The 15,479-nt window shown below is 34.5% G+C and overlaps 1 protein-coding gene across 2 annotated transcripts in view; it reads left to right on the plus strand.

Moving 5' to 3' along the window:
* Tmtc2 (Transmembrane O-mannosyltransferase targeting cadherins 2) overlaps nt 1–15,479 on the plus strand; it is a 1,074,543-nt gene that overhangs the window by 332,773 nt on the left and 726,291 nt on the right. For both annotated transcript variants that reach the window (XM_072529360.1, XM_072529361.1), the window contains exons 3-4: nt 7,571–8,402; nt 14,911–15,025. In XM_072529360.1, coding sequence (XP_072385461.1) covers nt 7,571–8,402; nt 14,911–15,025 — 947 coding nt within the window. The remainder of the gene's footprint in view (nt 1–7,570; nt 8,403–14,910; nt 15,026–15,479) is intronic.

The following is a 15,479-nucleotide window of genomic DNA, read 5'->3' on the forward strand; positions in this document are numbered from 1 at the left end:
ATCCTCTGATTTACTCCCGGGTCCTGAAGAAGTTTTCCCCTCTTCTGTTCTTGTCACATTTAGTTTTGGACGTTTTGGAATATCTAGCTTTTCGATTTCCAAATCCTGTTTCTTATTAATTTTTGACAATTTACAAAACAGCTGCTGATTCCTGGTATCGATACGTCAAAAGTATAATAAATATGCTCCTATTGGTATTGATGCTTAAAATTTACATGCAATGTTCAAGAAAACAGTATATGGTTACTCTAGCACTGGCATAGTTTTACTACAGGAGCTACAGAAGTTTTACTACATAGCTGGCAGGAGGGAACAAAGCGCGGGCGGATAACTGCAGTGCTATCAAATTTGCAATTTGATTGCGTAAATTTTACGTACGATACCGGTTTAGGTTTCAAATAAAGATATCACAAAAAAATACATATACATATAAAAGTGTAGAACATCCTGATTTATTCAATTTGATACCAAACTTAACAAAAGCAAAAATACTTATAACTACCACTAGAAAATAAAACTTTTAAAGGAGCGAAAATAACACAATTTTTCACATAAGTTTCCTTTCGAGTCTGACAATACAAATCGGCAATAGAAATAAAATTAAAATTAATATTACAAACCACTTTATTTTCAATAGAAATTTAATGAGATTTCTACAAATATTTAAATAGACAATCTTTTTTATACTATCAATGTTGATTCGGTAGCAAAAAGAAAGGTAATATCTTTCAGATAGACACACAAAATAAAACTGTTCTCATGATGTTTGTAAAAGTCAGTTTGTTGACATAACAATCACGTATATCTGACACATATTGTCATGTATATGTAAACAAACCCAATGCCATATTATTTCAAGTATTATTTATTTTGTTTATTTACACGGAAAAATGAATGATCACCTAAGCTAAATTTGTTATTTTATTATTATTGGTGAACATCTAGAAATTACTAAAAGTAAGCACTATGATCACTTTAATGAATTTAATAACATTTATTATATAAAATATAGCGTAACTATTATTTTAATTTTTTTTTGATAGTACTAATAAATAAATCTATTGCTCATAGAAACGTAGCATAAAACTGTAGAATTATCAGTACTCTGACAAGAAAATAGAGAGGGTGATTCATTGCTAAGAACCAATTTTAAAACTGCCAACTGTGGCGAAACTCCAGAATGCCAGAAGCGTCGTTATGACATTAACATAGGGTAAACTATTCCATAGTGGGACGTTTTTTTCAAAAGTGTATAGCACCGTGATTAAGCGTTTGTAAATTATAGTAAGGGTACCTATGCATGGGTATGGCAAACTAATATGAAAATGACAAAAGAAAGCAAACTAATAAAAATTTCAAGTAATCTTTTATTTATAATAAATGTTATTTAACAAGTCCCACTATGGACCATTCGTCCCACTATGAACCACTATATGGTCCATTGTGGGAATCATAGTGGTCCACAGTGGGGTTTGTATTAAAAAACCATTTTAATCTATTTTAAATTGGAAAAAATTTAAATAGCTTTAGTAAAATATCTTCTGCTTCTACTGTATCTACATCGGGTTTGTCGGGGAAAACAAATTTGCCGGCCACAATTCTCTTCATGAAAGAGATATTATATTTATCTCCACTTATCTTAATAACCTGACCGACATACTGTTTAACAGCTTTTCTTGTCATGTAACTTACTATAACATAGTCATAACTTTGAATAAGCAAATCTTGATTTTCTGATGTGAAGCTTTTTTAAATCGCTAGAATCGTTGCAAATCTCTTCACTAACAACACTGTTTGAACTAATGTCGTTATTAAAAACTTCATGTCTAACTTTTTTAGCCTTCTGCTTTTTTTTTGTTCTGAACTTGTTTTTTTAGCCAATCTTTATTTATGCTGTTTCTCTATTGCATCTTTTATGGGGACGTCTGTTATTATTGCTGACTGTAGCTTCTTTCTGCTTCTCCTAGAGTTTTTCCTAGGAGCAGTTTTGGCATGTGGCCCAATTTACTGAGGGGTTATTATATTGGATGGGCCAATAATTGGGCTGACATGTTGTGGTTCTTTTACATCCTGAAAATCTACATTCTGAACATCTTCCACATCCTGAACACCTTCGTTAGCCTTATATTCGTTACCATTTCTATTTTCATTTTCTTCGGGTCTCTCTGTGATATAAGAGGACATAAAATCACTCTCTGAAAAAAATTGGGAATTCAGGGGTGCTATGCCTGTTTTTTTTTTAAATCCGTTGAGAATGTTGACAAGAGTGAATGTTTTAGGGTAGGCGGTACCAACAACATTACAAACATCATAAATGCTCATAGGTATGGCAGGATCATTTAGCATCCAGTCATCAAGTCCTTGGTTATAATAGCTTTTAAATGGAAAGAAGCAGCTCACGTCGAGCGGTTGTAATTTATGACTGCAAGTGGGCGGCAATATCAATACAATAATCCCATTATCTTTACACAGATTCAGCACATGAACATCGTAACGGCTTTCATGGTTGTCAAGAATTAATAGAACTGGCAATTCTTTACTGCATCGCACGTGTTTGATAAAGTGCTCTATATACTTCAAAAAATTATCTCCTGTTGTCAAACTAGAGGGAAAAGTTGCACAGGCTGATCCTAGAGGGGCCCCAGTAAGCATGAAAGGCTTAAATATTTTTCTCGGGAATATGAAGAATGGAGGCACAAAAGTACCATTAGCGCATATTGCAGTGCACATTGTTATTAATGTGCCTCTTTCAGCCCTTGTCACTTTTCCAATTTGTTTTTGTTTAACGCTTGCAAGTACCTTCCCGGGTTTATGCACATTGGTGACACCAGTCTCATCACAATTATATATCTGGTTTGACTATATATTATGTCTCGTTATCACACTTCTCAAGTTTGTGAAAAATATAGGCACATTATGCTTATTGAAGCTGGTGGCCCTGCCAAGGCTAGTTGCTTCTGGTTTTCGAAGCGATAACATAGGGTGTCGTTTCCTAAAATTATTCAACCATTCGACTCCAGCTCGTTTTTTCTCGTGCCAAGTTCGAGGCACCGTTTTATTGTTAGTAATGGCATACTTATTAGCCAATTCACGAGTATGTACTAATGTTAAGCCATAGTAAAATTCACAAGCCTGAATTATGTACTTGCACAATAGCTGTTCCTCTCTACTTATAAATATTGTTTTGAAACCATGGGTTCGTCAATATTCAAAATCATTTGTGTTGTCTTCATTAGCTTCATTAGCTAATTTGAACTTCTTCACTTTGCGCTGTAAAACGGACTTGCTTACACAATGCTTTTTAGACGCACTTATCAATGACATTTGATTTTTTACAACATCTTCTACTGCAGAATGCACAGACCTTGCATATACTTCATGATTCTCTATACTTTTTTCGAAAACTGCTGAGAATGAAAATGTTTATACTCGTTTTCATCGTTCTTGGCGTGTGCCTGAAATAAGCTACTACGGAATTTTTAATATTCGTCTCTCTCTGATACACAGATGCGTAATTCAATTGTGCGAGTCACGTTGTGCGTCATGGTAAAGTGCGATGAGAAGGGAATGAAGAGACCACTCACGTCTCCCAGTATTTTAGCAATAACACCGATGCGTTTGGCCGATACGGTGTCAGTGATAAGTTCGGCCTCTTTACGAATACAGATAGCTGGCAGTGACGTGTTTTGTTTTATTATAACATGTTACCCTGATCCGTGCAGGTTTGAAGTAGCTGATGAAATAGTTTTTATAAGTAAACAGTTTTTAATTAATTAATAGTTTGAGCTCTTACTGTGTGGAATTCCATTACATAAATTAATACTCTCGACACCTTAAAAATTCCAGTTTATTATAAATTAACTCTCTCTCTCTTCCGATACCCATTGCAATAATGACTTGTGGCATTGTTCTTGAATGAGCTGGCTCATAGGTTTATAATTGTAGCAATTACCATTGATATTTTATGTTGTTTTAGTCGATTTTAGTCAGTCATTGTTGGAATTTGTTCCGAACAGTTTTACTTATTATTTTTTGTTGTGAATAACTAATTGTTCTATTTAATAAAAAAATGCCGGGAAAAACGATAACAGGAGAAATGCGACAATGTGTAGTTCATTTATTGGAGTATTTTAAAAAAGAAAAAGAAAACAACGGACCTTTGCTTTCGTTATCATCGGTACATGAACGAGTAGCGGACGCTTTGAAAATCAGTCTTCGCACAGTGACAAGAATAAAGAGTGAATACAAGACAGGGGCAGCTCTTACTACAGCAGTAGAGTCACGTAATGTACAAAAAAAAGACTAATAATGTCAGCGATACTATAAAAGGAGAGATTAGAAATGTACTGTATGCCATGAAAGCAAAAGGAGAGCACGTTACAATTAAAGTTCTAAATACACAATTAAGAAACAAGCATCTCTATGACGGTTCTGATACAAGTTTGTGGCGTCTTATGAAAAATTGTGGGTTTTCATACAAACTAGAAAATAGTAGACGAGTGCTATGTGAGAAACCATGTATTGTCTCCAAACGACTGTATTTTTTGAGGCATTATATGAGAAATTTTTTAAGTCCAAGCCCACTTCAGTTCGTTTTTTTAGATGAAACATGGATATTCCTAAAAGGGGCATATAAACGTACTTGGCAAGATGACTGTGTGAAAAGCATCAAAAAAGGACACGAAAATACAGGTAAACGCTTTGTTGTTTTACATGCCGGAAGTAGGCAAGGATTTGTTAAAGATGCTGGATTACTGTTTTCTACGAAATCGAAGAGTGTAGACTATCATGATTCTATGGATAAAGAGTCTTTTAAAAAGGGGGTCTCCGAAAAGCTGATACCAATGGTGGAGGAACCATCTCTAATTATTATGGATAATGCCTCATACCATAACTCTTTAACAGAAAAGTTACCGAATGCCAGTTGTAAAAAATCGGACTTACAAGAATGGTTAAGAGCGAAAAAAATTATTTTTGACGACGATTCGGGCAAGGCAGAGCTATTGAGTCTTTGTCGCCAGAATAAACCACAAAATACCAGGTACGTTATAGACGAGCATGGCACCAAGAACATGGGCATCAGGTTTTGAGATTGCCTCCATATCACTGTCAATATAATCCGATTGAGTTGGTCTGGGGCATTTCTAAACAATACTATGATCGTCATATTGGAGAACATGGACGTGGAGATGAAACAGTGAAAAAAGTTTGGGGCGATGCATTAGCTGAGGCAACACCTGCAGTGTGGGCGAGTTGTGTTAACCATACTGAAATATTAATTCAGGACGACTAGGCAAAAATGGTCACATATGATGAAAATGAAAGTAGGATTATCATCGATTTGGCGGAAAATTCCAATGATGAAGACAGTTCCAGTGAAGACCCTGACTGATTAGCTAATTAATCAAGGTCAGTACGTTGTAACAGTTCAGAATTCGCTACAGTGCTTAAAACTTAAAAAATCTGTATCATTTTTTAAATAAAGTGGGTTAAATATTTAACACTTTTTTGGGTATATTTCAAAATCCTTTTAAAATGTACTTTTCGTTATATCCTGTCCTATTGTACTGCAATCTAGAAAAAAACTTCTTCGCAATTTATACGTATATTCCGTTATTAGAAATTTAATGAAAAATAATTTATAATTTTCTTTTATAATGATTATTTCGTTTGACATGCTACATTTTGCTCCGCCACTGGAGGAGGTAAACGAATCAAGCTTAGACAAGGAAAGACAGATGAAACAACTTATTGTAAGTGTTTTTACACGCACACGCCTAGAACGATGAAAACGATTATAACATGTAACACACATACTGAAATATCTACTGCGACGATAAAATAGCCAGGAGAGTGAAATTCCCCCTATGGACCGCGTCCCACTATGGACCAGTTTAATCTACTTGCAATTAGTTGCTGAATCTGTTCTTGCCGTATATGTTCCCATTCTTCATTCAACGCTATTTTCAGCTCTTGAGTTGTTTCTGGCAATGATTTCTATTTTCTATTTTCTAATCTTTTTTCTAAATGTCCCATACATGTTCTAATGGGAAATAAATTCTAAATTTTTGAGATACAGTGAACACCGACTAGAAAAACTTTATTCCGAGAAAAACGCGTTTAAAAAAAAACCTTATTTTTTTATACTCACACAGTATCGTCTATTTCAGGCCCATGTAACGACGTGCTTTTTGCTAAAATATCTAGAGCATATTTTTACTCCTGCTTTCGACGAACTCTGCCTTTTTTGTTGCATCTGAAGCCATTTTATCCGCTCTAGTAATTCAATTGTTATCTGCCGTAAGTGAATAATTATAAGAATTTGACACTCTACTTATTCCAATTTCTATGCGACTGCTTAATCACCTCACTCACTCATCTCACTCACTTACCTCACTCACTCACCTCATTCACTCACCTCTCACTCACCTCACTCACTCACTTTACTCACTAACTCATCTTAATCGCTCACCTCAATCACTTACCTCACTCACTCACCTCATTCACTCACCTAACTCACTCACCTGAATCGCTCACCTCACTTATTTACCTCACTTACTCACCTCACTCGCTGAATTTACTCAATTATAAATACCTATAACTCCATCAATTTCGGTGTAAATCCGTTTGCTCCGATTGCGTTAAAATTTTGACTGGATACTCTTTAAGAATTATACTATCAAATAAAAAATAAAAAAAAAAACAAAAAGTAGCATACCCCCTTAACGTGCACTCCGAACTCCGGCGAACAGCTCTGCTCGTATTATTTTTCAAAGTGAAAATGTCGTTGTTGGTGCCGTACGTGGTTATTATCTCCTTAAAAATAACGATAGTCTGTCAAATAGTATATCTCCGGTCGTGTGCTAACATAAGATCTCTCCTGTTTTAAATTTAAAATTTAAATACTTTTTGGCGGATTAAGTTTATGCAAAAATAGTCTTTTTGTTGCGTATATCCTACAAACAATTGTGCCATTATATGCTTTGACGTTTGCTGTTCAGTTTATGTAGAATCCAATTTTGTAGTTTCAAGTTGACTGAGCATTTTGCTTTATTTTTGTGATTAAAAGCTTTGTATTTAGAAGCTCAGTACCGAATGGATACTCTCAGTAGAGCCCCGAATACACGCAAAGAACTAAAAAAATTTTAATATTCGTGTAATATTTGGAGTGAATCCATTCTTAGGTTACACTCGGTCGTGCTCTTCTCACACAATTGGTGATCACGAAAAAGTAAACAAGCATGAAAAACCCCTACACCACGGCAATGTCTTGCGACTTTATTATAGGTTATTATTGAGGTGGAAAGGTAGTACATTGAAACACCTAAAGATTAAGAAGGGGGCTAGATTTTTAACGATATCTGCATTTTGTATTTTTTTCCACTTGATTTTTAGCCTTTCTAGTTTCAGCGTCAATTTTTTGTAATAATATTATATTTTTTCTATTAAGTTGCGATTCTTGTTATTTTAAATATTTTTATGAATAGGTAATAAAAACATTAGCAGTATGTTATAACAAAAACAAAATAAATTAATTAAAATGTATTCATATATTTTTCTTTTGTTTCAGAAACAAGCTCGGAGTTTATTGATTCTCGCTTCAGCTCTGTCAATCATACTTGCTGCCAGATTGCAATCCCGCACACCCCACTTCTCCAGTGCAGACAACCCAACAGCCAGAGAAACGGAATTGATAACAAGATTTTTCACGTTTTGCTATTTACCTGTATTCAATTTTTGGCTGCTTATATTTCCCAACCATCTTAGTTTCGATTGGGGAATGGAAGCCGTACCTAGAATAACGACGATAAGGGATAGTAGAAACGTCATTAGTTTAGTGTTTTATTATGGTTTGGCTCATATATTAAGAAAGAGTTTAGGCAGAATTCGAAAGAAAGATAGAAGAGGAGTGAGAGATAAAGAAGACAATAATTGTTGTACCGTTTGCCACATAAACTGCTCAGATGTACATTCCTCTTCTTGTAGAACCAGCAATAACAATAACACTACTAATTTCTCATCATCTTTATGTGTTTGCTATAATTTTTGCAGACCATTAGTGGTTTTAAGAACGGAAAAGAGGCAGCATAATTCAAATTCTGCTATCGTCCTTTCGTTCGCGTTTCTGGCTCTTCCTTTTCTTCCAGCAACTAACATTTTATTTTATGTCGGTTTCGTAGTTGCTGAAAGAGTGTTATATCTTCCAAGTGCCGGGTTATGTCTGTTGTTAGGATTAGCCAGTGGAACTCTTTGGGAATGTTATAAAAGACAAAGACCTCTTTTTTTGTGCGGATTAGTGTTAGTATCAGTGGCGTTTAGTGCAAAGACTGTTTTTAGGAATAAAGACTGGCATAGCGAGGAGGCCTTGTACAGATCAGCTATTCCTATTAATCCTCCAAAAGGTGAGTAAAATTTAGATTTTAGTCTCTTATATTCTTATGTGCACTGCACAAACAACCAGAAAATCTATTATAGGTTCATACAAAGAGCTATTGCCATTAGAAAAAAGCCTTAAATAGCTTTATCCCTAAGTTGAAAGAATTTAAAATTAAATCAAATTAAAAAATTAGTAGATTATTTTTGAAAAAGTAATTCTTTGACATCAAAATTTGACTTGAGTTGGAGAATTTTAAAATAATATTTAAATTAACGTGCGTGTGATGTCTATGGTCAATAGCACAAGTTAGAATTTACGGTTTACATGGTAATATGATACAGTTAATTACAAAATAATATAGTTAACATTTAACATAAAGAAAAAAAAACAATAAAAACATGTTACATAATATTTATACTTTGCTTAGCAGTTAACTTTTCTCGAGAAATTGGATCACCTTGTTGAGTAGGTCTGTGCTGCTTAGGACCTCTTTGAAAATAGTACTGATACCAGGCTACTGACGTATTTTGGCATAAAAATGACATTCGATGAGTATATGTCTGATTCTAAGGGTCGTAATACAGTGCTAACATTTTGGTTGTGGTGGAGATGATGTCATCAGATAGCCATTTGTTAGAGGGTATGTCCTATACGCAATCTCTAAATGATTTTTAAAAAAAAAAACTGGGATAGTTAAATAAGTTCACTAAAAGTTTAATTTCATGAAGCGCTAAAGCAACTTTCTTCCAGTGAATCTACCAGGAGGATAGATTAAGTTTTTCAGTCGTTGAAGATTTGTATATTGACAACGGTGCCCATGGATAATGCGGCTTTTTTGTAAGGCAATCAGCTTTTTCGTTACCACTCACCACAGATCACAGAGTGACTGTTGTATTTTGAGTAATAAGAAGCTAATATGTGTCATGAATATATTAAAAGGGAGCATGATTGGTGGATATAGCATTAATGGAGCGTATGGAGGAAAGTAAATCAGTGCATGTGGCTATGTGTGTATTTGGATTTTGCTCGGCATATTTAAAAGCACATAAGATAGCTAGTAAAAAAGGAAGTTAAAAAAGATCTAAGACGATACAATACGATGGAAATAACTAGAGTAATAGAAGAAAACAAAAGCTTGAAAGTACTCAGACAGAACATGTCCATTGGAATGAAAAACGTCCACAAATTAAGAAACTATGAACACGATAGAGAGTTTTTATAAACAACTATACAAAGAACAGCAATGTAACCGGAGTGAATCATTACCAAAGATAATCAATCAGGGATCTGAAATTTTACCGGACGTAACACCCAATGAAGTTCAAAGGTCAGTGCAAGAAATGAAAAACAATTAGTCCCCTGGAGGCGATGAAATAGTGGCAGATGCCTTGAAAGTGGCTGGAAAAAGATTATGGCAGGTCCTTGCCAAACTATTCACTAGATGTTTGCAGGAAGCAATAACACCAACCCAGTGGTATAACGCAGAAATTATCATACTTCATAAAAAAGGGGATGCTACCGACCTCAGGAATTACAGGCCCATAAGTCTACTTTCACATTATTATAAACTATTTACAAAAATAATTACGAAACGACTAGAAAATAAATTGGAATTTTATCAGCCCATAGAACAGGCGGGTTTTAGAAAAGGCTATGGAACAAACGATCACCTGCTGGTAATAAAAAATCTTATAGAAAAATGCACTGAACATAATAAACCACTAGCTTTAATATTTGTCGACTATGAAAAGGCATTCGACACCGTAAATCAACAAAAAATGTTGGAAGCCTTGACAAAATGCCGAATTGACTATTGATATATAAATATAATTAAACACATATACCAAAACGCAACAGCCAGTGTTAGAGTGGGTGATCGTCAAACCCAGAAATTCCCGATACAACGTGGAGTACGCCAGGGGGACACCATATCGCCAAAACTGTTCAATACGCTTTTGGAATATATGTAAAAGGGTAAAACTGACCGACAAGGGCATAACCATAAACGGAGAAAAGCTTAGCCATCTAAGGTTTGCAGATGATATTGTACTAATAGCTGATAGGATAGATGAGGCCAAAGAACTTTTAAATCAGCTCTACCTTTCCTCGCTAGAAGGGGGATTGAAAATAAATATATCTAAAACCCAGATAATGACAAATCTTGTAGTCAGCGAAGATATATGCGTAGGAACAAGATCCATAGACCAGGTAGTGGCCTATAAATACTTAGGTCATGAGATTCGCATCGGAAAAGATAACCAAACCGTTGAGCTTCTCCGTCGTAAAAGACTGACTTGGGCAGCCTTCGGCAAGCTGAACGATATTTTCAAATCGTCTGATATACCAATATGCCTTAAAAAAACGTTTAATCAGTGTGTTTTGCCAGTATTAACTTACGGTGTGGAAACGTTGATCATGACAAGGAGAACAGTTCAAAAGATCCGTGTGTGTCAAAGGGCGATGGAGCGTGCTATGTTGGGCGTTTCACTACGAGACAAGATCCCAAATCGCCAGCTACGACAAAGAACAGGAGTGGCTGATGCAGTAGAGAGAGTAGCAACATTGAAATGGAACTGGGCAGGTCACGTAGCTCGAATGACAGATAATAGATGGACAAAGCGGATACTGGAATGGAGACCAAGAGATGATGCCTACCGAAGCAAAGGTCGTCCACCAACACGTTGGACTGACGATCTAAAACGTTGTTATAGGAATTGGATGCAAGAGGCACATAGATGGAAAATTATGAGGGAGATCTATGTCCAGCAGTAGATAAGCGAAGATTGAATGATGATGAAGATAGCTAGTAGTTCACCAGTGTAGATACTACACCAAGGAAAAATTTTATAGAGTTCGATAGGCTGTTGTACAGTGGTTACAGAATATCCAACACCACTTTCAGTCTTTGAGGTGTCAGTAACTTTGAAAACTGCTGCACAAAGGTGGTGTCTTTCAACTGTTCTTTTGCCCTGCAGTTTACCTTTCAATATGATTTGGAGTAATTCATATCTTTCACCTCTCAACACATGACCCAAGTATTGTATTTTTCTCTCTTTGATTATGCTGAGTAATTCTTTTTCTTTATTCATGCGCCAAAGTACCTGTAAAGAACTATGTTATATTTATTTTTATTTATCTAGAAAGAGAATGCTTAATGTATTAACACTGGTATCTTTTTCTTTTTCTTCGGCTTTTACCATTATGAGTTTTTTTTTCGGCACTCTATTTTCCTAGTAACCTTCTCTAAGGTCTCGATCTATCATAGTGTTTCCTATGTATGTTTTTCATTTTGTAGCAGGTCTTGCTCTCCGTCTTCTTCCCTGCAGGTTTCAGTTAAATATTCTTTTCAGTCCCAAGTCAAGTTTGACTGTTCTTTTATTATTTCGCAATGAAGTTGTTATTGGCCATACTTTTGCTCCATACAGGGTACTAATCATCACTATGCTCTCAAAGATACATTTTTGTTAATGTTTTTCCATATTACTCCATCCTTTCCCCGTGCTATTTTCATTTCTATATATCTTTTATACAAGTATAGCATCTCGGCTTGTCATTGACCCTAAATACTTTAAACTTTTACAACTCTTAATAGTCTCTTCTTTGAAACTTAAGTTATAAGTATTCGGTCTTACACATATTTATCTTGAATCGCCATAGCTCATAGTCTTTCTTTAATTTCCTTATCATATATTTTATATCCTCCATATCTTGTGCAAAAATGACTTAGTCATCTGCCAAAAGTAGGAATGTAATTTTGTTAAATTTTGTGGGGAAAATATCATGTTGTGGCAGTTTGTTGGTCCAATAAGGATTATTGTAGAATCGTAGAATTCTGGTTTCAGAAAAATTTATAACGTTTAATAATGGCTGTAGAAGACTAACAAAAGAATGTATAATTAAGTTTCATGAAGAGTTAATATAAGGTTGGTTGGCTGATAATGTTATTAAACGATATACTAAATTGGAGAGATTTGAAGAAATTGTAGCAGAATAGGAGAAAAGGTTTTCTCGCCTAAGATACGGAGGAGGTTCATTAGCGTCACAGTAAAGGCTATCTGCCGGACTAGAACATACTGTGACAATTGATTGGCGGATAGGCATGTTGTGTACTGTATTTAGTAAACTTTAGGTTGTTATAGTTGCAGACACATAAATGAAACATTCATAGCCGAGCTTGAAACAGATTAGTGAATTGTACACTTTAATGAATGCAGTTTTTTCCTCGCCCCAATGATAACGTTAGTGAGAGTGTTTTAATTATATTAAACCTTTTTAGGCAGACTCTTTTAAGTTCATGAATTCAAGTGTTTTAAGATATGTGAAATAATTCTTTTGATGCCAGAGTTAGAAGGAGAAGATACTGGTGTAAGAGACTATTCATTTGGGATTGTTAAGTCAGTAGGTATGTTATTTGAACAGATGTCTTCTTTTGAGAAGGGGAAAAGAGATGACACCAGTAGGATTTAGCTTGAAGTTGTATTTGGAGAGGGATCACTAGATATTTCTTGGGAGTTAGGACAGGAGTTTGCAGTCTGTTTGTTCTTTAGGGGTAACAATTTTGTCAATTGCCTTGATGTAATCAAATAGCATTACATCTGGGATAGCGTTGATAAGAATGGCCTGAGTTCTACTGGGACACAATGTTGCTGTCATAGATTTGTCTGTGTGATTCTGGTTACTACAGCGAAGCTAGGTTGAGCTGTTTATAATGATAATGCCATAATTTGATTTTAATATTTTAAATGTCAAAATATTAAGTCTGGTCAGAAATGATTATTAAGTCTAGTCAGAAACAAAGCACATTAGCTGATAAGTTTTTATTAAAATACTATAAGTAAAAACCAGGTGTTCACTCGTTGTCTTTTCAAATAGGAATAAATCAGCAAAATTGCTTCTTTCCTGACAGATCGACAGAATTTATCGTTTATAGATGATGATCATATGAACAGTGATGAACTCATTAAAGCATAAGGCCGAATAAAAACCTAAAGTAAGCAAAACCAAATAAAAAATCACAAAATTATTTTAAAAAATCTAGTCATAAATAGCTGAAGACTAAGTATAGCGGTGTTAAGGTTTAAGAAATGAGTTAAGCAAAATGCTTCAAACTACAAACACAAAAATATCCTAAATATTATTAAGTTGATTCTACAGATTTGTATATATTTCTGGTTTATTCTCAGCTATTTCCAAATAGAAATGATGTGTGGTTCTAACAAGATGTGAGCTCTTCCATACTACGGCATTAAAGTACAAAAATAACTTTAATAACGTTTTCTCAGGAAGGTGGATAGGTTACACAAATAATTTCTAAAGTCATCGAAAATTTTAGGAGAGTGTTAAATGCCCGTCTTTCTCATTGCACAATTGCCAAAGGTCGTTATTTTCAACAAATATTATAATTTTATTGTATTTCTTTCTCTCTCTCCAATGGCGCTACAGCCCTAATCCAGCCTTGGCCTTCTCCAAACTATGCCTCCAACCTTGCTGGTCCCGCGCCGATCCTCTCCAGGTTCTCACGTCTAGCAAATTTTGCTCGTTCGCTGCCACTTCATCCTCCCACCTTTTTCGTAGCCTTTCTTTTGGTCTTGCGCCCTGAATTTTACTGTCTAGGGCTCTTTTTGACAGGTATTTTAACGTTGTTATTTTACCGATTTTAAGTATATTCCAGCTGGACCGGGGCTCTTATTTGTTTTAAATTGATCAATGACATTTATATTTTTAATTTTCAGAATTTCTGGTACTTTGTTGTTCTGGTTCAATCTTCTTGGTTTGTCTCGTTTGCCGCTAAAAAGTATTTTGATATAGTTCATAGTATAGTTTGATATAGTTACCAATCTTTCAGTTTATCTATCGGTCTATTCTAGTAATTGGCCATCGTTGTTCAGCATGGTGAGTAAGATTGTTCTCTTGTTAGTGTCGATGTAAATTCTTTTTCCTTTTCACGTAAATTAAAAAAATTGTGCTTTTGTTGCAGTTCTTCAACAGTTGCAGTTCGACACATTTATTCTATTTAGTCCTTTCTATTCTCCATCCTTGTTATTTTTTTCTTTGGATTCTCTTCATTTGTCCATTAATTGTAAAATGTCTTCTGTTATCCATTCCTCTTTGTTATTTCTGGGTGATGCTTTTAGGTATAGTTAAATTTTACTTAAGTAACTTAAAAGACACCTTAAAGTGACAGACTAAATAATGCAGAATATTCAAAAATTTGTTTTATTAGAATATATTATACGAAATGGAGTTTAGGGTTTAAATTTACATCTTTAGGCATGTAAATCAATTTAATTAGCAAAATTTTAGATGGTATACGGACCTATCTAATCTTTTAATTCTCATAAAAAATTCTTGATGTCATCATGTTTGTTTTTTATTACAAATATAAATAAAAATTATCAATCTCACTTTTAACTGATATCACAAAATACTAAATGATAAGATATATGTACATCTCAAGGTTAGTTGTGGTTATATTATAATCTCTGTATTCACTTTTAAAAAAATAATACTAATTATTTCTACATTTATTCTAGCTTATGGAAATCTCGGAAGCGTCCTTAGTAGTCAAGGACGAGTAGACGAAGCCGAAACGGCATTTCGAAAAGCTCTTCAGCACAGACCCAACATGGCGGACGTGCATTATAATTTGTGAGTAGCCTTTTGTTGTTTAGCAACGCAAATTTCATTATAATTGCGACCGGTCGCTGTATACTACGTTTTCTCCGACAGGAGATTAATGGAGACAATTAAAAATATATTACGAACCGCAGTGGCACTTGTGCTGGCTTTGGGAAATCTCTATTATTAGCGTGAACACAATTTATGAATTTCTGGCTGACCGAGACAGCTGGTCTGGGTTCAAAAAGAGAATTGGCGGTTAATAAATGTATAAAGTAATAATGTGCGTATACTTACACAAACGTTTGCACAATTTAAACGTTACAAAATCTTGAAAGAATAATTGCATGTTATAGAAACTACATATCATGTAATATTGTTTTAACGAATATTTGATGAATAGGAATACTTGAAACTGAACGATTCTTAATATTCTTTATATATATATATATATATATATATATATATATATATATATATATAT

This window comes from Diabrotica undecimpunctata, chromosome 4 (genome assembly GCF_040954645.1).
Source record: "Diabrotica undecimpunctata isolate CICGRU chromosome 4, icDiaUnde3, whole genome shotgun sequence".
NCBI lineage: Eukaryota > Metazoa > Arthropoda > Insecta > Coleoptera > Chrysomelidae > Diabrotica > Diabrotica undecimpunctata.